The 21,167-nt window shown below is 46.7% G+C and overlaps 1 protein-coding gene across 3 annotated transcripts; it reads left to right on the forward strand.

Annotated features, from left to right (window-relative positions):
- The first annotated feature begins 1,877 nt into the window (after positions 1-1,877).
- On the forward strand, positions 1,878-20,517 carry CYP46A1 (cytochrome P450 family 46 subfamily A member 1). Of its 3 annotated transcripts, XM_074908634.1 has the most exons (15): positions 1,878-2,065; positions 2,777-2,854; positions 3,134-3,215; positions 3,746-3,819; positions 4,506-4,592; positions 5,216-5,354; positions 5,966-6,076; positions 6,850-7,006; positions 7,326-7,388; positions 8,484-8,556; positions 8,997-9,081; positions 10,905-11,015; positions 11,559-11,647; positions 12,549-12,615; positions 13,493-20,517. In XM_074908634.1, the coding sequence occupies exons 1-15, from the start codon at positions 1,938-1,940 to the stop codon at positions 13,652-13,654; spliced, it is 1,506 nt and encodes a 501-aa protein (XP_074764735.1). In that variant the 5' UTR covers positions 1,878-1,937; the 3' UTR covers positions 13,655-20,517. The 3 variants fall into 3 exon arrangements, with proteins under 3 accessions (XP_074764735.1, XP_074764736.1, XP_074764737.1); XM_074908635.1 differs by lacking the exons at positions 1,878-2,065; positions 3,134-3,215 and having other exon boundaries at positions 2,780-2,854; XM_074908636.1 differs by lacking the exons at positions 1,878-2,065; positions 2,777-2,854; positions 3,134-3,215 and adding an exon at positions 3,229-3,672.
- Positions 20,518-21,167: the final 650 nt, after the last annotated feature.

Consider the following 21,167-nt stretch of genomic DNA (forward strand, 5'->3'; position numbering starts at 1 on the left):
TCTGTGTTTCCATGGCAAGTTTAAGTGAAGTTGGCCAGGAGGTGTTAGCCACTAAATTGCTAGTCAGGGACATGGGGACACACATCCACACAGGAAAGCAACGTAAGTAAGACACAGAGACATGGCTTCTAGAGGTGCTCCTTAAATTCCCCTTCACTGTTGACTCCCTGCTGCCTCTCTGTCATTAAAAGCCCATTCAAATTTATTTACAGTTTGAAACAAAAATGCAGTAGAGATAAAAATCTCTTACCTTATGCCAACATGTGCTGTTGTTGCTTTGACGGCATTCTCTGCTCTCTCTGATCTTCTAGTTTCAAATGCAAGCAGAAACTACACAAGAAAACCAAAGAAAATCTACAGAATTTGGCCTTTTAAGCACAGTCATTGCTTCCATTTGGAAACCACAGTGAGCTGACTCTTGGGGGTGCCTGGCAGATGACTGCTGCATCAGATGGACAAAACCAGGGGGTGCCATGAGTTACATCCTCTCCTTCCTGCTGTGAAGAGGCACTGCCATATGGGAGCTGCTGTGGGAGAGGAGCAGGAGAAAGACACCCCATGGGAAATGGTGGGGATGAAAAGTCCTGCAGCAGCCTCATATGGTGCTGAGAAATGTCAGAGACCCACAGGCAGCAAAATAGACATGATAAAAATACAGGTAGTTTAGTATCCTGTCTCCAGCCAGTTGAGTAAAGCTTGTTATGGAGAAAGAGTGCATGAATGGAGTTGTCTTGTGAAAGTCCGACAGGCAGATGGTTTGCTGCTTTTCTTTAAAGGGCAGCAGAGTGTCCTGCTTCTCCTTCCCTTGCTGCAGCCAGAGCTGTGGGACGGTGGAGATGGTGAAGAGGAGCATCTGTCGCCTCACATGCAAGGTGGGTAACCTTCAAAGGGTGAGCACAGGCTCTAGCAGGCAGAGACTGCAACATGGGGAAGGAGCCCCCATCTCTTTCCCTGGCTCCTTGTGAGACAATTTAATTATTTAGCCTCCACAACAGCTGTTGCAATTATTTCCTCCATTTAACAATTTGTTGTGAAGTATCTCTTCCTCTTTTAGACCTGCTGCCAGAACACTTCAGTGGGTGCCTCCTTGTTCCTGAATTATACAAAGTAATCATTAGTCTGTCCCTATTCATCTTCAGACCACTGATGATTTTCCAGACCCTGTCATAACCTCCCTCAGTCATCCTTTTTCCAGTTTGGAGGCCTAATCTCTCTCTATTTCTAGGAAGAAGGGCACATGCAGTATTCATACACAGGGTGTGTGCTCTCTAACTAGATTTAGAGTCTTCCATATACTGATACAGTCAGGCATCTTGTTTTGCTCACACTTCCATTTCTAATCACTGCCTGTGCTCTGCTTACTTCTTTGGTGTGTACTAAGCATTAAGCTGATGTTTCCTGAACTGGTGCCACCACTGAATATATATATATATATATATATACATAACTGGGCTGGATGTAAATATATAATTTATCTTTCCTCACACATTACTTTTCATTTACCAGAAATTAATTTCCACCATTTTATGGCTTAGTCCCTTGTGTCTTGCAATCCTTATGCAATTTGTGGAAGTGAGCTTTAGATCGCCTGTTTTCAATGAAACTGTATCATCTCTCATTCCCACGCCTGGATGGCGAATGGGTACGTTGTGTAACACGGGCCCCAAAGCGGACTGCTCTGAAAATCCTCATCTATTGACTCGTACAGGCATCAACAGCATGTTCCCTTTGCAGCCTGTATTTTAAACAGTTCAACATCAACACAGAGCCTCCGCCTTCCCTGTCTGCGAGGGCTCGGTTTAGGAGCCCTCCTGACAAGGCCTCCGCCGGGCTCTTTAAGCGGGGCGCCCCGCCCGCAGGCCTCCGCACAGCCGCGGACTCTCCCGGCCCGCCCCGGCCGCGCAGGGCGGCCGCTGCCCGGGGAGGGCCGGTGGGCGATGGCGGCGCTGGGGGCCGCGGGGGGGCTGCTGCTGGCCCTGTCCCTCCTGGCCTTCGGCCTGTACTGCTGCTACGTGAAGTACATCCACGCGAAATACGACCACATCCCCGGCGCCCCGCGGGAGAGGTAAGGGGCAGGCGAGGCCGGGCCGGGGCAGGAAGGCGAGGGCCTGGGGTGGGTTTCCCAGTCGCCTGCAGAGCCATGCCCGCCCTTGGCCTCAGCCCCGGCGCCCCTGCCCGCGGCCGGGCAGAACGACGGACCTTGTCCCATGGCGGCGCTCGCTGCCGGGCTGGAGCCGGGAGAAAACGTCGGGGCAGAAAATAAACGCTCCAGCCCTCGTGTGCGGGGCGGCCTGCCCGGACGGACCGCGGCCTTGCGGCTGTGGGCCAGGGCAGCGGCGAGGGCGCCAGGCTGCCTGGGAACGGCCCGGGAGAGGCTGGCACCGCGGGCATCGCCCTGCGCTGCCGCACCGCCCCCCGGCCTGGCCTGCGGGCTGCCGTGTGCCCGCCGGCACCGCCCCGCTGCTCGCCCCGGGTGGCCACAGCGGGAGCTCCCACCAGACCCGAACATCTCCCGTAATACAGCAGCGAAAAAGACCTTGTCCTGCGTCTCTGGAATGGTCTTCCTGCCCGCACGAGTGCACCAGCCTGACCCTGGGCCCTAGTTTACCCAGGTGAGGGCTGGGCATTGGCACAGCGAGGTGTTATTTTTATCTTTCGTTAGGAGGAGGAAAACAGGAGCAACACTCGTATTGCTTCACTGAGCAATGAGGTTGACGGTCCATACAAAGTCCTGTGTTGGCATCCTTGTGACATGCTTAACATTTATTTTCTGCAGCTTTTTGTTTGGGCATCTGCCAATCTTGTGGAGAATGCTGAGGAAACGGGAGTTTATGCATGATCTTTTCCTGCAGTGGTAAGTTGAGACACATCAGTAACATTGAATGGGGTAGCCCTGTAGCACAGGTTGGGAAATGAACGCACACAGGCTCTGGATTACATATTTAGCATCATTCAGAAGGTTGGTGGAGGAGCTAGAGAGAGCACTGATCTTAATGCCTTTATTTTCTGAAGACTGCAGTAGTTCCCAGTACATGCTGCTTTGGTCCTTAGAGATTATTAGATCTGAACTGTTACATGTTGGTGGCTTGTACCATAATTCTCTTTTTTTTTTTTTTTTTCCCCCCTCTTGTAGGGCAGAGAAATATGGACCTATTGTACGGCTTAATGCCTTTCACAGAGTTTCAGTAATGATTCTGAGTCCTGAAGGAGTGAAGGTACTGCAAAATAAAGCCAAATTGACAGTGAGGATCGACTTGTCCCTCCAGAAAGAGAGACGTGGTGCCTGATGTACAGGGCAGCACAGCGCAGCCAGTCTGTGCCTATGGAGAGGGTGGCTCTGGCTGGGTTAGGAGGATGAGGTGCTCGGCTTTGTGTGCTGTCCTGCTTTATCTCTTCCTTGATCAGTTGATTAAACAGTAGAGAGAGTAAGCATCCACCACTTCTGAAAAGCAGACTCTTTGCAAGACCTTAATATCTCAGATGAGTGAGGCACAAAGGACTGAATTTCTTCTAAATCTCTGCAGTAACCACAGAGTGAGATTTCAGGTCATTGGACAAAAATTGCTAGAGGCATGCAAAACAAGCTAGCAGCACAGGAACTGGGGAATCGGGGCACACCAAATAATTCATCTAGTCTTCAGACTGCTGCTACAGGAGGAAAAGAGTGAATGTGTGAGTGTCTTTCTATGTTTTGTCTGGGAAATGGATCACACTCAGTATTCACTGACCCGAGATTTGATTTTAGGAGTTCTTGATGTCACCACAGTATCCAAAGGATCGTCTGGTGTACGGTCGTATCTTCAACTTATTTGGTGAGAGGTAGGTGAAACCCATATGAAGCTGCTCTGATCTGAAAATAAGTGAAAGATTAATAAGGTCACAGACATGACACTTGGTTTGACCTAGACCATTTACCTTAGTCTGGGGATTAATGACTAATTCCAGACATACATAAGCAGCATGTACCGTTAAATTATGTGTCAAGTCAAATGTCTTCCCAGTCAGGGAGGCAGTTATGTTGGATTCTTCTTTCCTTGATCATACTCTTCCCTGCCCCGCCCCTGCCCCGCATGTTCAGTTAGTCTCAGAATAGTTTGCTCAAGACCATCATCAAACTTTTCACTTAGATTTTAGAGCAGTGAATTATTCCTTAAGGTATAGGAGTCTCCAGATCTTATGTTCAAAAAAGGGGATTTTTCTCTGTTAGCCTGAAGCTTTTAAAAATACAATAATCCCTTTATGATATTAATTATTTGCATAACAGCTGTAATGAATCAGCATCTCATTGGACTCAGCAGGCCACACCTACCAGGCAAAGCATATCTGCAGTTCAGTCACTGTCCACAGTGATGCAACGACTATGTACTCAAAGCAGCACAGTGCTCGCTAAACGTGAGGAAAATACAAAAAAGTAGATGTGGAAGAGTTATCTTTGTGAGTACATGTGGTCTGGCTGGCTCCCTTGGTGTGAAAACTGTTCCTTTCCTTCTTTTCCTAAATGCTAGGTTTCTAGGGAATGGCTTGGTAACCGTTTACAACCATGAGCATTGGCACAAGCAGCGGAAGATAATGGATCCAGCTTTCAGCCGAACGTAAGGCAAATATCTCTGGGATGTTACTTCTACTGTATTTTCATGATTCTTCCTGTCATTGATCTATTATTTGATATTTATAAAGAGAAGAAACCCATTTAGTGCCAAAATCACATTTTACTTAGAGTCCAATGCACCATTTCCATGACAAGTATAATTTGACCAGACTTCCCATGGGGCAGTGACTCCCAGATGAGTGTGGTGACGGCTGCCTTATTCTGTCAGAAAACAGACCAGGGGTTTGACATGGGCAAGCCTCATCATTCACTTGAGCGATTCCCTGTGGGGGATACGGTGTGGTTGATAAGCAGGGGGTTGGTCTGGTTTGCTGCTGTGTGCTTCGATGCGTTGCATTTTGGGTCTGAAGATAAAGTGCGTTTCCTTCAGCATGCACAGGCCGAAGCCCTTTGCCATGACAGCCGTTTACGTGGCAGGACAGAGCAGGGCTGCTGTAAGAAGAATTTAGCTCATTTTATCTGTTCGCTTTTTAAAGTATTAAGGCGAATTTATTATAAATAAAAACAAATCTTTATCATTTTCTATGGAAAATAATGAAGGTAATTTTGCCTGAGCAAAGATGTCCTCTCCAGAGCCACCATCGCTCATTTTTATTGATTGTTCAGCTACCTGATTGGTCTGATGGAAACTTTTAATGAAAAAGCAGAGGAGCTGATGGAGAAGCTAGAGGAAAAGGCAGATGGAAAAAAAGAGTTTAGCATGCTGATGATGATGAACCGGGTGACTATGGATATCATTGCAAAGGTACCAGCTGTCTGCTTTCTTGTTTCCTTTGCAACTGGCAGGAAGGAATGGAAGTAACGGGTACTGGCAGCAGGATGGGATCAGGATCTGGAGCCAGGAAACAAGACCTTTACCCAGCAGTGCCAGAAAAGCTGAAGGACTCATTGTGACACTTCCATTCGGGCTGAGCCATAGGAAGAGGCAGTTAGGGAAGGGTCTGTACAGCCTAGATGTGGCCTGCAGGATGGGGACCCTTTGCAAAAGCCCTTACAGCCTCGTATACCTCCCATGCCTCCATCCCAAAACGGGCACACCAGTGCTTATTCATGTGTGGATGTTGCATTATTACCATTATGTGTCAGCACAAAGTTTGCCTTTCACTGGCTTTTCCTTTCTCTTTGCAAAACAGTTTGGGATGAATGGAGAATAATAGTTAATAATTAATCCCCCTCAAGTAAGGAGGAAGCATAGTGTAGATGTTGCCCTTCCCTTGCAGCCTTCTGCAAGGCAGGATCTAGCCCGAGGTATTTTTAGGGGAAAAGGCAGCAATGTGAGGCTGTCCTGCTCTTTCACCCCAACCCCAGGGAGCCAGGAGGATGCAGCGAGTTGCCTTTGTCTCTCTCACTCCACAGATAGCTTTTGGCTTGGAGATAAACACACTGAGCGATGACCAGACACCTTTCCCACATGCCGTGAGTGTGGTTTTGGAGGGAATGACCAAGGCACGGATTCCCCTCTTTCAGGTCTGTATGCTCCTCACTTCAGTCCTCTCTCCTAATGTCCAGCTGGAGCCTCTGCTCCTGTATGAGTTAGAGGGCTGGAGCTGTGCGATGCTCATATCTGATGGAGAAACAGTCATCAGTAGCTCTTTCCTTCCAACGTGCATCAAGATATAATTCATTAGTGCTTTAAAACACGTGCAGAATACACATTAACTTTTAATGCTTCCTTCTTGTCTTTCTGTCTTCTCTTCCCTCCTGCACATGTCTTCTCATACGTTTTACACTTTCACACCCATCACTGCAAAAACTGAGTTTTTTACCAATTGTCCAAGGAGGATGGCAGCCTTCCATCAGTGTGAAAGAAATTTGAACATTCTTGCCTTAAAAAAATTTGTATTTTCAACTCAAATTCATACACTAGGAAATTATGGAAGTAATACAAAAAATTTGTTAAAAATCATTCCATAGATTCTCATGAAAGCTGTAGTTCAGGCTTTTAGAACTCATGTTTTCCTTTTTGGGCCCAGAGGTGAGATTCTGTATTGCATGCTGCCGTTTATTTTTGGGGAAAGGTGGGGAATTTTGCTCACAGGGCCCAAAACATCAGCTCGGATAAGGCAGGACATCAGCATGCACAGATTGAAATATGTCTCATTTCAGCCCAAACCATTCAACTTGGGGATGTTCATATTGTTCTGCAGAGAGCAGATGTTTTTGTGACAAATGTCATTTGGAAGAAAGCAAGGTGCTTGCTTGTAAAATGAATAAAATGACTGAAGAAATTCTGTATTCAGTACATGCCAGGGAAACGGAAGCTGGTAAAGGAGGTCAAGGAGAGTCTGAGGCTGCTGCGGCGTGTGGCGAAGGAGTGCATTGACCGGAGGAGAGAGGCCATCCAGAATGGGAAGGAAGCCACGCTGGATATTCTTACACAGATACTGAAAGGAGATGGTAGGGGACACATTGCTGTTTGAGTGAATTTCTCTGTGGCATGTTTTGCCATGAGATGTGAGGAGGATTGTTTTGGGGATCTGAACTTTGATGTCCTCTGATATCTTTGTCACACTGAAGATAGTGAGAGTTGCTTTGAAAATTCTGTTTCTTTGTGTTGGATCAAAAGTTGGTCGCATGTCACCGCTGAGTTGCCCATTCAGCATCCCTTCCCAGTGCCTCCTCAGACAGAACGTGCAAAATGGGGCAGAGCATTCTGGCTGTTCCAGCTGGGGCATAGGGGCATTTTCTAATCTCATTTACTTTTCTCTCTTGACAGCTCTGGAGGAAACTAGAGATGATGAAAACATTCTGGATAACTTTATCACTTTCTTTGTTGCAGGTTGGTAGCTATTTTAACGCTTGGATATGTCATGTGGGAAGCTGTACTCATTCTTGGGTCATCTGCAGGGTTATGATTAATGTCCTTGCTCACTCCATGCAATACTGCTGTAACCAGGAGTCACTTGGTTGGAAGACAGCAGTATTACACTGATACAGGACCAGCTGGGTGAGGTCTGAGAAGAACTCTTTAGTTTTCTCATCGGCAAATGATGTATTATCCTCCTTCAGTCATATCAACACAGCAAGTAATGCCAGGCCAGTGGTTTCCAACCTGGGGTGCAGAGGGCAACACTGCCTGCTAGGGTGCCTCATGGGGTTCTGGCCTTCCTCCCAGATCCTGCTAAACCGCACTGAAAGCATCTTTAACATATTCCATGTGTCTTCCCGTCACCTCACCCATATGGTTAAATGCCATTCTTGCCATAAGAGTGTTAGATGCTTGGTAGGTGAGGGCACTGCCAAGCCTGTCAGAAAGGACTGGGGATGATACGTGAGGTAAACAATGTAGAAAGATCTGTGTTGCAAGTCAGTAGGATTTTGGTTCCTAAGAAGGTGAGGTCAAAACACTGTTTTGTCACAAGATGTTACTGCGACAAATGCATCTTTGCGGAAGCCTGTTTTCTGTAATGCTTTAAAATAATACGTATGCCTACCCGTGAAAAATGAAAACTATCCGCATAAAGCAGGCATTTCAAAGAAAGATGGTTAGAAGCCCTGTTTTCCCTCAAAACCAGTAAATCCTTGCTTCTTTGCAGAACCGTGTGTCCCATAATATGAAAAGGCAAATACTGAACCTCACAGGCGCTTCTGTTAGGGAGCTCGTAACTGGTAGGCTGTATGTAGCCATTGCAACTTCGAGTTGAGCAAGATGGCTTGTATCTTTACCAGCTATGTCTCACTCTTGTCAGTCTTGAAAGCTCCTTAAATAGAGTTTACAGCCCTTTTAGTGTTTCCTTTCATTTCTAGCGTACTTGAAACAAAACATTTGAGGCCTGACGCTTTAAGTTTCCTGTTCACAATCACACTAATAGACAATCTTTGTATCATGTTATTATTTCATACTAACCTTTACACAAATTTTTGATGTTGTTAGGTCATGAAACCACTGCCAGTCAGTTGTCATTTACAGTAATGGCACTGGCTCAGCATCCTGAAATACTGGAAAGGTATGTGAACTCCAATTTGCAAACCCAGCTTGCTGTTAATTTCAAGGTGAACTTAATTATAAGGAGTATTAAGAAGCTAGGATCAATTCCTAATAAATTCTAGCCTCATGTCCAAAATAAACAGTTTCATATTCCCAATACATCTAAAATTTAAAAAAACCCTTAAGATGAATTATTTCAGTTCCATCTAGGTGATTTTTTTCAAAGCCTTTATACGTACTGGTCCCAAATCCTACCTGACCAGGCTGTACTGTACGCACATTGCTCTATCCTGGTACGAGGCACAAGTTCAGACAGGCTGGCTGGGAATCAGTAGGCATTTTGCCTGAGGATGGGAGTCAAAGTCCAACTTGGTATCTGGAAAGTAAAAAATGTAATTTGTCAACTTGCCTAGCAAGAAATCGGCATCTGCAGCTAACATTTTTAAAATTTAACTGCAGGCTTCAGGCCGAAGTGGATGATGTTCTTGGTGCCAGGAGAGACATTGGCTATGAGGATCTTGGCAAACTCACCTACTTATCACAGGTACTGTAGGAGTGAGGTAAAATACCAGTCAGATCTGTTTGGTAGCACCTCTGCCATGTCCTGGAGCCCCACACTTTGAAAATTTTAAGAATGCCAGTATGTGATCCTGATGGCATTTGTCCCCAGAGCGTCAGCAAGCAGGAGCCATTTGCAGCAGCCCAGCCTTTTTGGGAGGGATGCTCCTCAAATTTCCTTCCAAAATCCCATACAATTCCCTCACTGCTTTCCTTTATTGTTACCAAGCTGGGAGCTAGAGCAAAGTTGCTTAATCCCTACCTGTTTAAGCTGAAACCATAGTTGTATTTTAAGAAGGGTTTTCAACTTTAAGCCCAACCTGTGCATGAATCCCACGCACTTCCCAGACTCACAGCTCTATTTTAGTTTGATTATTGTTAAAGCATTTCCAGCTGTGATCTCACCATGCGCCATAAACTCAGCAGGATTTGAGGACATCCAAAAATAATGGCTAGTTTTTGTAATTTCAGTTTTTTATTACTGAGTCTTGAAACCCTCTTCAGTCACTCAGAGGTGGGGGTGGGAGAAAAGGGTTTGGTCCTAAAAGAGGTCTTGTGTATAGAAATGCCAGTTGGTAATGAACTGCAAAGCCAGAGCTTGGCTAGTTGCCAGTGGTTATGTTGCGTATCCTTTTTTACAAGATGGGGTACACCATCAGGAGAGGCTGAATCACAGTCCTGGCAGCTATTTTCCAGCTTAAAGTTCCCTGGAATTTTAGTAGTCTGCTATGATTGCTTTTCTCTTAAGCTGCCTGCCAAGGTGGGTGATGGTATTTTGCCATTTGCCATATCCCATCCCACAAATCACTGTGCTTTGAGCGCGGATAGATTTCAAAGGTGTATTTCTCATAAGGAAAAGGCATTTCTGTGTGATTACAGAAATCAGCAGGTTTCCTTAGGCTTTTTGAAACACCATGACAATTATACCACTCCAATTAGGATGAGGTATCTAAGCCTTTCAGTTTTAAACAGATCACATGAGAGCCTCTCAAAGCAGACTGTTTATTTAACAGAACAAGCTTGGATCTGTACAACCAAAATCACAATCACCCTTGGTCAGAGCTAGTCCATCACTGGAGTATCAAGAAACCATGGGACTCCTCTCCTCTCGCTCAGGCAATTCTGAATCCTTTTGTCCATACTTCTTTTTCATTAATCCACTCGTGCATACACACTGTTAATTGCATTTGCAGTGCGATGCTAATGTGCACTGTTAATTAGGTTTCACTTTGATGAAATAATCCATTCTTACAGCTCACTGCCACCAAAAGAAATGGTCTCATTCCATTTTTTTCACTGTTCCCTATTCATTTTCCTTCACCAGGTTGTTTTTTTGTCATTTTGGTGCTCTGACCTGGCTCAGCTCCCCGAGCAGCAGAAGCAGGACAAAGGCAGGAGCAGGAGCACAGTGCTGAGAGTGGGAAGGACATGGGAGCAACCACCCATCCTCATGGCAGCCAGCGCTGAGAACAGCTCATGGGGGGCATGAAACTTCAGTCTTAGATATTCCCTTTGAATTTGCTTCTCAGTGCTTTTTCACTTAGTTGTTGACTTGAGGTGTTAGATCTGTTCATTGAATAGGATCTATTGTGGGTTTTGCTTTTTCTCTACATTTTACCAACAGTAAGAAGGAACCAGGCCTGAAGGAAGTGACTTATTTTGCCCACAGGAGTCTAAAGCAGATACATGAACATCTGTTCCTCACGTCAAAAGCTCCCATTTAGTCAAAGTGAAAGGCCATAAGGAGGTAATTAATTTTATTTCTGCTTCCTACACTGTATTAACTAACTGATCTTTTGTGCGATACAGGTTTTGAAGGAATCACTGCGACTGTACCCACCCGTCCCAGGGACGGTGCGCTGGATGGAGAAGGAGCATGTCATCAATGGCGTCAGAATTCCTGCAAACACAACGCTCGTTGTGAGTCCCATCCACCATCAGCAGCTTTTAGCTGCTGCAGTCTACCCAAATGTAATAGATCTGTGTATCAGAGGGCCAGAATCCTCCCGGGGCGTATTTCACAGAATCACAGAATCATTCAGGTTGGAAAAGACCCTTGGGATCATCGAGTCCAACCATCAGCCCTACTCTACAAAGTTCTCCCCTACACCATATCCCCCAACATCTCATCTAAACAACCCTTAAACACATCCAGGGATGGTGACTTCACCCCCTCCCTGGGCAGCCTATTCCACTGTCTGACCACTCTTTCTGTGAAAAATTTTTTCCTGACATCCACTCTAAACCTCCCCTATTACAGTTTAAAGCCATTCCCTCTTGTTCTATCGCTATTTCTACTGGCCTCTCTGAAATTTTGGCCAGAAGTGAGGTATGAATTGGGACTCTGGATTGTTTCTGCCTGGGAAGTGGAAGGCAGTTACATTTCTGAACCTGTGACGGAGAAGAGGCACACAGAGAAGTGTGCTTCTCCTAACTTAATGGAAATTAACTCTTTCTTGACAGTTCAGCACTTATATAATGGGAAGGATGGAAAGATATTTCAAGGATCCACTCACTTTCAATCCAGACCGATTTAGCAGAGATGCACCTAAGTGAGTTTCTTTTTACTCCCAGGTTATTAAATATGTAATAAGGAACCATTACTAGAAGAGATTTCAAGGAGAAAAAAAAGTAGAATAAAACTATTTTTCCATTCTGGAATAAGTAACACTAAATCCTTATCCAAATGCAAATAGAGAGCAATAATGGGCAGTTTTTATGCTGAAGTTCTTTAGACAACACGATATCTTACAAAAAAGACTAATGTTACTTAATCTTTATATTGAGGTCAAAGCTTTGGGCCAAAGCCAGGTTGAATATTTGCCTCAGTGCAATAGAAGCATATAATGCATGGCAGCCCTGGCTGCAGGATGCTCAAAAGTGTCTCCACGTTAGGGAGGGGGCAAGGGGCTGAGGGACAGAAGATGCTGTTCAGCCATGTGGGCAGGCAGCCTAAGTCTAATCAGTAGGCAGGAGTGCAATAGGAGGGACTAGTGATCTAAACAGTTGGCGCTGATCCCTGCATTTAACTACTTTGTGAGTCAGGGGTTTTACTTCAGCCTAGTGTTAGTCTGGTCTCCTGAACCAAATGCCCCTGCACTTGCGTGGTTCAGAGCTGCCCAAAGGAGCAATAACTGGGCAGATCGTTACGTCCTCAAGATGGGCTGGAGAGCATTTAGAGTATGCTTGACACTCAAGCTTTGAAATAAGGTTTGCACATACCAAAACAGCTCTGTGAGCTGAGCCATATAGTAAGCAGAAATGATGAGGAAACATGCTGCAGAGCTGTATTGCTGCTCTGAAGCAAAAAAATAGTAATTTGGAGATTGTCTTAACAAGTCAGTTAGGTGAGGAGGTATTTAGACCATTTCCTTTCTGCTGTGATGAAATATTTGCTTGCTGCTTTACAACCAAGCTGTCAGAGTGACAGTTTTGAACTTTTTTTCTTTGCAGGCCATATTACTGCTATTTTCCATTTTCTCTGGGACCCCGGTCCTGCATCGGGCAGGTGTTTGCACAGGTAAGCAGAGGCCTGAAATGACACTTCATTAGGAAGCACTGAGCCAGCGCAGGGGCGTGCTGGCTGTGGCGCATAGTGGGGGACCAAAGGCCACGCTGTTGCTGCACTGACCCTCTCTATGCTCTAGTGGGAGGATCCCCATCTCGCCCACGATGCAGCAGCATCTCAAATGCTGTCGCATGAGCAAACATACATGTACTGAACTGGTCCTGTGTCACCCCTGTGCTCATAGAGCCAGGGTGTCTGCAGGGGAGGGGGCAGCAGGCTGCTCTCCTGCATCACCCTGCTTGCATCCAAACCCCTTGATGGCAGTCGCAATCAGCATCCCTTTGCCAGCTGAGGGCAGACCATGGTGGGTGTGCAGGGGCTCTTAGGGACCATCCTGTGGCTGCAGCTGGCAGAGTCAAGGCAGGGAAAACATCAGCTGGCAGAAGGGCATAAGCCAGGACTGGCACTGAGAAGGTGAGGAGGAGGCTGAGTGGATGGGAGGAGCAATTTCATGGATTACTTGAGCATGGCAGAGAGATTTCAGAAGGACAGTAGGAGGCCAGCTCTTTGGGTCTCTGCTATGAGTTCATCTAAGCACCAGTGCTTGAAATCTTCAGGTTAAAGTGCTTAGTTTTAGACTCCTGATTTCTAAAACAGGGTCAGTGCATAAACACAAGGGCTGATCTTGGTGCCTGTTGTCTTCAAATTCAGGAAGCCCCAGGTGATTCTTCATGTCCAAACTCAACTGTCTGCATTAAGAGAGTAACATTTAACTTTTAAAAACCTCTATATTGACAAAGCAGCATGATATAGTACACTGACTTTAAGTAGTTGCAGTCCAAGCTGTATTTGCTGTCACTGACAATGGGTTTGTTTTTCTTCTTAACAGATGGAGGCGAAAGTGGTGATGGCAAAACTGCTGCAGAGGTTTGAATTTCAGCTGGTACCAGGGCAGAGTTTTAAACTCCTGGAAGCTGGAACCTTTAGGCCACTAGATGGAGTAATGTGTAAATTAAAGCCGAGGAGCTCTGCAAGAGGCTGCCAGGCATGACTACTTGAGAAAGGAGCATGACATGGTAGTCGTAGCATTTCTTCTGATTTTGAAGATCTTCCCAGTAATCAAAGGTTAGATTTTGCAGGCCCCTTTAGAGTATTACTAGACTGGAATTTTTCCTAGCCTTCCTCATAATTTACTGAAAAAAACCCTTAGAGTCACTCTAGATATGTTTGAGCATCTTTGATCTGGAAGCATACCTGGAATTGCAAAGCCTGTTATTTTCCTGGGAGACTATTTGGTTCTGACCAGATTTAGAAAAGAACATATTTTTGCTGGAGTATCCTTGGAGCTCCACACAAACCTACACTCAAATTTCAGCTGATCGTTTTCACTAACTTGACTTATAACACAACATGGTCTAAGTAAGCCCTTGTTTGGGGAATTTCATCGTAGAGCTTAAGTTTTGGGCTGAACTTGGGAAGAGAAGTTCAGAGTTATTCTCTTTTTCAAAGCAATTTCCCCACCCTTCCTCTAAATGAGAACAACAATTCATAGGAACATTCTGAAACAAAAATTGGAGGCTGTGGCTACTATTTTTCCCTGTTGCTTCTGCCTCATTTAAATTCAGTCTTTCCTACTTCCAGTATTTTGCAGAAGGTAGATGTAGAAATGGGCTCTCCTGCTTCCTCCCACCCCTCCCCACAGCCTGTGCTCATTCTTCTGAGACACTGTTCTTTGGTGGGACTCTTGCTGGGTTCATTTTAACCTGGTTCATTTTCCCCATCTGGCTCACGACAAAGGTACATGAACACTTGGACCAAATGGTCTAGTTAGGTACAGGAGGACTGGAAGTGCCTGGAACTGAATGCTGCTTAAAATGATACTGCACTGAAGAAATGCCTGTGCAACTTGAGCCAGAGGCAGGAGAAGGTCCTGCACCCCCTTTTTCTGAAGCTGTGCCAAAATTGCTTGCAGCATGCAGGTTTTCAGCCTGGCTCTGCTAGAGAAAAAATGATCATGTGAAAATGCCACCTTTTAGAAATAGGTGGATACTTAGTAGGATTTTGGGTCCTGAAATACAGGGAATTCAATACATCTGGTTCTGCCACTGTTCGTTCTTACCTTTTTGGATTAAAGGGACAAAACCTGGTCCGTACACTGTCAAGTTCCTATGGTGGGAACTCCCATACCAGGAGAGTTAACATTCCAGAGCTTTCCCTCATTCTGCTACTGTTGTGCACCATCTCATTCAGTGCAGTGGTGGGATAACAGGCCAGTAGGGTTGATGTGGTTTTTGATAACATAAGCCATGTTATCCAGTGTATTGATGTGACTTATACCCAGAGATACCAATGCTTGTATTGCTAGGGAAGGTTTAGTCCATCTATTGATAGACCAGCTCTTCAATCCTTTATGCTGGAGATCTGCTTATATCCTCCTAGACTTTAATAAAGTCTGATTGGGAAGACTGAGGCCTGTCCAGCTGGTTGTGTGTTCCTGGGAGCTGATGTCAGGATCAGGATACTTGATGCCAGCTGGGCTAGATGTACTGGTGGTGTAATGGAAGGCTGAAGCCTGAAAATATGTTAAAGGCAGAGAAGTATCTCAGCAGTGCAGGACGCAGTGGGGGAAGCTGTGAACGGCATGGAGAGCTCCACAGACATGTTGGCAAACCGTGCTGGGGGGATGCGAGACACCACCACGCCAGCTCTCTGCTCTGCCCTAGTAATGAATGACTTGAGATGCAGTAGTTGCACAAACATGTATTCCCTTCTGCTCTCTCTGAAATGGGGATGGGCACCTCCAAGGAGGGCTCAAGGGGGATGGTAGCATGTTAAAACCCTGCAGTGAGTTTTGTCATACCTCATCTGCCTGAGATCAGTGCTTCCTTCCATCAGAGGTTGCTCTTCCTGCTCTCTGCAAGCCCAAATGCCATCCAGCTTTCCAGACACTGCTGATGCAGGCCTTTCTCCTGTTCCTACCTACACCCAAGAGCTCTTGCCAGACTGTCGCCTGTCAGTGCTAGTCGCTTTCCAGCAGATGGCAAGCTCTCCTTGTCAATGCACCCAACAGGAGCAGTGTTCCTCAGCCTTGTCAGCTCCTTCTCTTCGGAGACAAGCTGTCCTGGCTCCTCCAGGGCATCTTAGGGCAGGAGTAGGTGATGCCGTGTGATGATGTGCAGACACCCTGCAGTGTTCTCGCAGTTTCATCCTGCACCCCAGCCAGGAGGTGATCCCTTGTCCACCAAAAGCAAAATGAGAACGTTCAGAAAACTTACTCCTCAGGGCCCTGTATGGCAACCAGGTGCTGGCACAGGCTCTGCCAAACCCCGTGGAGAAACTTCAGGCCAGAAGTGCCTAGGGAGATGCAGCTGTGCCTGCCATGGGCCATGAAGGGACCTGGGGCCTCTGGCTTTCTTGGGCACCACAGAAAAGGACAGTTTCTCCTTATTCTTGGGAAGAGAAACACATCACTTCTGGGGCAAGCAATCATTACCTGCACCAAGCACTCTGGCAGGGATCATGGCTGGTAAGGCAAAAAAGCAGAGCAAGGTCTGTTTCCCCAGTGCTCTTTCCAGCTGCTTGTAGAAAAGTATACCTGCAGTTAATTTTCTTCTCATCCTTTTCCTGGCTCTTGCGCAAAGCAGAGCAAAATCTAGAAATGGCTGGTGGGATGATTTTTCCCTGGGTGCCACCCAGGCAGGGCCCAGTGCAGCCCTGTGTGGCATGCCTGGAGGCTGAATGCACAAGGGTTTCTCGGTTTACATGGAACTGTAAAGCCAAGCTGCTCAGGACAGCTCCTGTGCCAGCACCCTGCAGGTAAGAGCCTGCCCTCCAGCAGCTCCTCTTGCTTTCACTCTGCCCCAGATGTGCACACTTGCAGATAGGAACTGTTTGGAGGCAGCCAGAAGCTCAGCTGGCAGGAGTCACAGCAGCTAGCCCCAAAGGTGAGCACACTGGTGTGGCTCAGAGATGTCTGTTCAGACTGATGGCTGCTGCAAGTTTCTTTGATCACCATTCCAGACCTACAAACTCTTTGCCTCCCTCTTCTGGATTGATGCCCAGGGCTTTCATGTATATGCTCAGAGTCAGGACTTCCCACCCCTCCCTGGATTTCTCTCTGGGTTTTTTATGCTAACCCAAGAGCTTGATTTTACCCCTTTTATATCAGTGTCACAGACAAGAAACAGGGAAAACGCTGCTGCTTAGACCTCTTGGGACAGGAGGGAACCAGTTAGAGGAAGTAGTCTCTGTCTAGCGGAAGGCAAATTCCTTCACTGCTGGCATGGGAGAAGGGGATGCTTTCTCACTCCAGCTAGTCTAGAGCACAGGAGACTCCCAGTTTTACATCTACACTTCATACACAGACTCACCTGCATTTCCAGGGAGGAGCCCAGGTGGCAGTGCCAGTAGGGAAGTGGGAAAAATAATCACAATTTTGCATGAGAGGAATCTTCTCCTAGCCCTTGTAGGAAGCCAGGAGAAGCTCAGAAGCACAGGATTCAATCACAGTCATTGCCATTACAGCACACCCTGATATCTTTTAGACAGCCTTCTGCTCAATCTGTAGCCTCTTGGAGAATGAACGTATATAAGAAAATGTAATGTGCTGTCCTGTATTGCTGGAGCCAGGTATGCAGAGCAGGAATTGGGATATTTTTTTCCCTTTCAGGCTCATCTGTCCAGTCATGGCCAGCTCCTAGCTGCTTTCTTTACTGCAGCAGCTTTAGAGTGCGGTTCTAGGGGTGTGCAGCACATCTCATCACCACAACTTCAGAAAATCTGGTGCTCCTAGCACTGGTGGGCCTAGTGCAAGCACTCCGGTTAACCATAGATACAATTGTACTCAATCTGGTTATGCAGTGAGAGCTGCAACAGGAGGCCTTTCCTGGATTTAACATCTGCTGTTGAGACAAGCCAATGACAAAACAGGTGTCCACAACATATACCCAACCCAGCCCCTCCACACAGCGCTCACATGCTAGCAAAGGCAATAAAGTCAGGCTGAAAATTCCTTCTGCTGCGTTACAAGAGTCGGATGGGGTGGGGTGGAAGGTACTGGGTCTGGCAGGGCTGTTGCGCCTCCTCTCAATTTTGCCCCAAATTACAACATCTTGTGTTCTGGATTTAGGGACAAAAGAAGCGCTTTTAGAGGAGGAGTAACATTTCCTCACTGAGGCAGTGTGTATGCTCTTCTTCACACCTTCAGTGATATCAGGGACAAGGGAGGCGCCAGTAGGGTGGGGGAACTGCCCATACTGGGACACCACAATCCTGCCAGCATCTCAGTAGGATCATTTTAAAATTTCTTCATCTTCCTGCCCATGCCAACGCTTTGGTCTGCGCTGCGGGACACTTGAAGACATTATTTGTAATTAATCACTGCCTGTCTGTTTTGTGGTAAGGTTTGGAGGCTGCACCTAGGTGACACTGAAGCCAAAGGGGGGGTCTTTACATTGTTTTACTCCCTGTGAGCTCAGTTTCTCAGTGTAGACTCACAGCCCCTTGGCTGTAGGTACTGCAAGTCAGGGAGGCTCAGAAAACGCAAAATAAAATGACATAAGGAGGTCAAAGCTAGCAAATTCAGAAAACTTCCTACAATGCCTTCCCGTTTCAATTAAGACCTCCATGTGAAATGTTTGGTCGCAAGCCCTACCCTGCCCACCATGCCCATGTGTGCTTTTGCACGGTTCCATGTGACATAGCAAGTATTTTTTGTTCATCTCTGAGTTGCTAGTGATGGGTATTTAACAAAATGGGAAGTACTGGCTCAGGTTATTTCCCATTCAAGCCCTGAAGTGTTTCCTGGCCTTGTCCTGCTCTGCTATCTCAGCAGGCTCTGGGGTGGACATGGTCAAAGCCATCTGCCTTCCAGTGCAGAGAGCAGCTAGACACCTCCCTGACAAGAGTTTGCACTCTCTACATTTGGCATTTCTTTGCTCCCTCCCAGGGCCTACAACACCCACGGGCTTTGCTCTGAACTTCATCAATGGTTTTGTACTCTCAGAACAAACCATCTTTGGATCCTCCTTCTGGTTCAGCCAGCACAGGCCCCCAGTGCTCCTGGGAGTAAGACAGTGCTCAGGAACAGGACCTCCCCCTCTTCTCAAGGGCTGGTACTGTTTTCCCTTCTGTCTTCAAAACACTTAGGTGACAGCTATATTAACAAAGGAAATATGCCCCTGACCTTTCCCTGGCACTGGGGTGGGCTGGCACAGAACAGCTGTATCCATTGAGCTCTCTTATCCTTCAAAATATGGTGGTCACATGCAACCTATGTATCATGAATGGTGTCTGGCACATCTTGACTCCCATATCATACCAGGAATTGTCAGGAGAGTGCTAGTGGCCAGGGGCCACGAGGAAGATCACACGCCAGTGCCTAGGAATGTACCTGGCACTTCAGCTCTTCCAGCCTGTACTAGTCTGAAGACCATCAGTCCCTAGACCCAGTCTGTACTGGTAGGCTAACAGGCTGTTTTGTTTTAATACTGAACTTCTGCCTCTCATCCTTCCTCTTTAGCTCCATGCCCTCCTTCTCTCAGCAATGCTGTTTTCCACACATCTCCTTTGCTGTGGAAACATCGCCACACTGATGTCACACTCCAGCTGTTCTCCTCTTTGATCCATTTATAGGATTTTGCTTCTTATCTGTAGTGCCCCCACACTGCTGTCCAGCTAAGGGTCTTGGACTCTACCCCATGCCAGTGTCTTCACTGGACTAGTACAGAAGAAGTTGTTCCTCCAGTACAGACCCATTGTAAAAATATTAAAGAACTGCTTCCTTCTTTTCAAATGGACTTAATTTAATTAAGCCTCACTCTCGACCCATTTTCTCAGATCACTGGAAGCTACAAGCAGACACTGGATCATCTCCAGTGCCTGAGGCATCAGCAGCATCCAGTAAGAGATTATGCTGGATCCACCCGGAGGATCCTAGCAGGGGGTACTGGTGCCAAGCACCAGGGAAGACTCCAGCTCTGTGGGGTCTTTTCAGCTCTTGTGGTAAGGGCTGATCTTTGTCTTGCTCACCCTCATCTTCCATCTCTTCCCGTGTTACTGTCCCTCCCTTCTCTCATTTGCACAAACCCTCCAAGGAATTAAAGGATGCTGAAATGACGATGTACTCCTCTGCTACATCCTTGCTGCAGCACTTTGCTGTGTTTCCCATTCAAGGTGTCAGCTCTGTCAGGCGAAGCCACCTTTTGTGCTGTTGTCGGCAAGAAGCCTTGCACAGCAGAGCCATGATCTTGGCAGGAATCCTTAAGTGCTACTATAAAGCAAATAAATAATCAATCATTATTATTTTTATGTATCTGTGAGTCTTCTCTAATAGGTCTTGATATTATTATGGTGCTGAGGACTGGCTGAAATTAGATAATACTATACTCAGCTGGCATCTATTCCCTTGGAAACACAGGTAAAAATGCATTTAATAGCTTTCCAGTGACAATGAATATTCATTAATATGACACAGACGTATACTTGATTTGAAAATAAGGACAGTAATTAAAGAGCTGTTAAGGTTAAAAAGCAACAAAGGAAATTCAACTACTGAAAAAACTGTCCTGGGATCAGCCTCCAACCTATACGTGCGTGGATAAGCACAGACGGCCTGAGATTTTCTACTTCTACGTATCAGCAGACCATGGGTTCTGCCTTCCCTCTCCAAACTCTGTTGTCTGGAATTGTCCTGATGAATTCAGAGTTCATTTTTCCTGTTGTCTTACAGGAGCAACCGTGCTCTGCTGCGGTGCTGTGGCTTGTACCCTGTCTCACAGGCTGCTCCAGTGGCTTACATTCTTTATTTCTATTAAGGTATTCTTGGGGATCAGTGGTAGTCATGATAGCTGCTCTGCTGTAATCTGTGAAAATCTACATCCCGGAAGCCATGATATTAAAGTTGAGTTTCTCAGAGAGGTGTCACAAAGGTTCTTGAGAAAGCGACCTGAGCAGCATGTGCTCTGCGTTATGAGCGAGTCAGGAGAGAGGCAGTGGCACTGCTGCGCATGGAGGGGGGCAAGGAGGAGCAGATGTGTCCAGGGGCCGTGGCAGCCCTGCGGGGCTAAGAGGGGCACTGCTTGCTCATAGTCAGGCCAAACCCTGTGAAACCTCACCCACCGTGTCCCGTCAGTCTGGTCCTGGTGCAGGCAGACACTGCAGGCTCTCAGCAGAGCCGGGTCCCTCAGGGCCAGGGCAGCGGTGGGGCGACAGCAGCCACCCCGGCTAGCAGAGGAAATGTGCGTCCTCCAAACCCAGGTGTGCTGTTGGAGGAGGTTACTGCACCGGGATGTGCAGCACTCTGCTTCCTTTCTGGGGAGGGTCTCTCAGGCCAGTTATGCCATCGAAAAAATTACGACAGAAGCTGAAGCAAACCAGGTGGAGAGGCAGACCGTTATTTTAATTTCTAACCCAGTAGTGTAAAGGTAAATAAAAAAATGAATCAACCCATTGGGCTGGTGTTTCAGGCCACTCAGTGAGGAGAGTCAACTGTATATTCCCTGAACTAGAAGCAGATAAACCTCATCTGCCTTTGCCCTATGCTAAGCCAGCTTTCTGCACAGCAG

This window comes from Athene noctua, chromosome 6, assembly GCF_965140245.1.
Source record: "Athene noctua chromosome 6, bAthNoc1.hap1.1, whole genome shotgun sequence".
Lineage (NCBI taxonomy): Eukaryota > Metazoa > Chordata > Aves > Strigiformes > Strigidae > Athene > Athene noctua.

Bases quoted from the DNA above. Each gene is read 5' to 3' on its own strand.
- CYP46A1 (XM_074908634.1), top strand. From the start codon at position 1,938: ATGGCGGCGCTGGGGGCCGCGGGGGGGCTGCTGCTGGCCCTGTCCCTC. The intron at 3,216-3,745 runs GTACTGCAAAAT...ATTTGATTTTAG, and splicing joins TGAGTCCTGAAGGAGTGAAG to GAGTTCTTGATGTCACCACA. The intron at 12,616-13,492 runs GTAAGCAGAGGC...TCTTCTTAACAG, and splicing joins TCGGGCAGGTGTTTGCACAG to ATGGAGGCGAAAGTGGTGAT.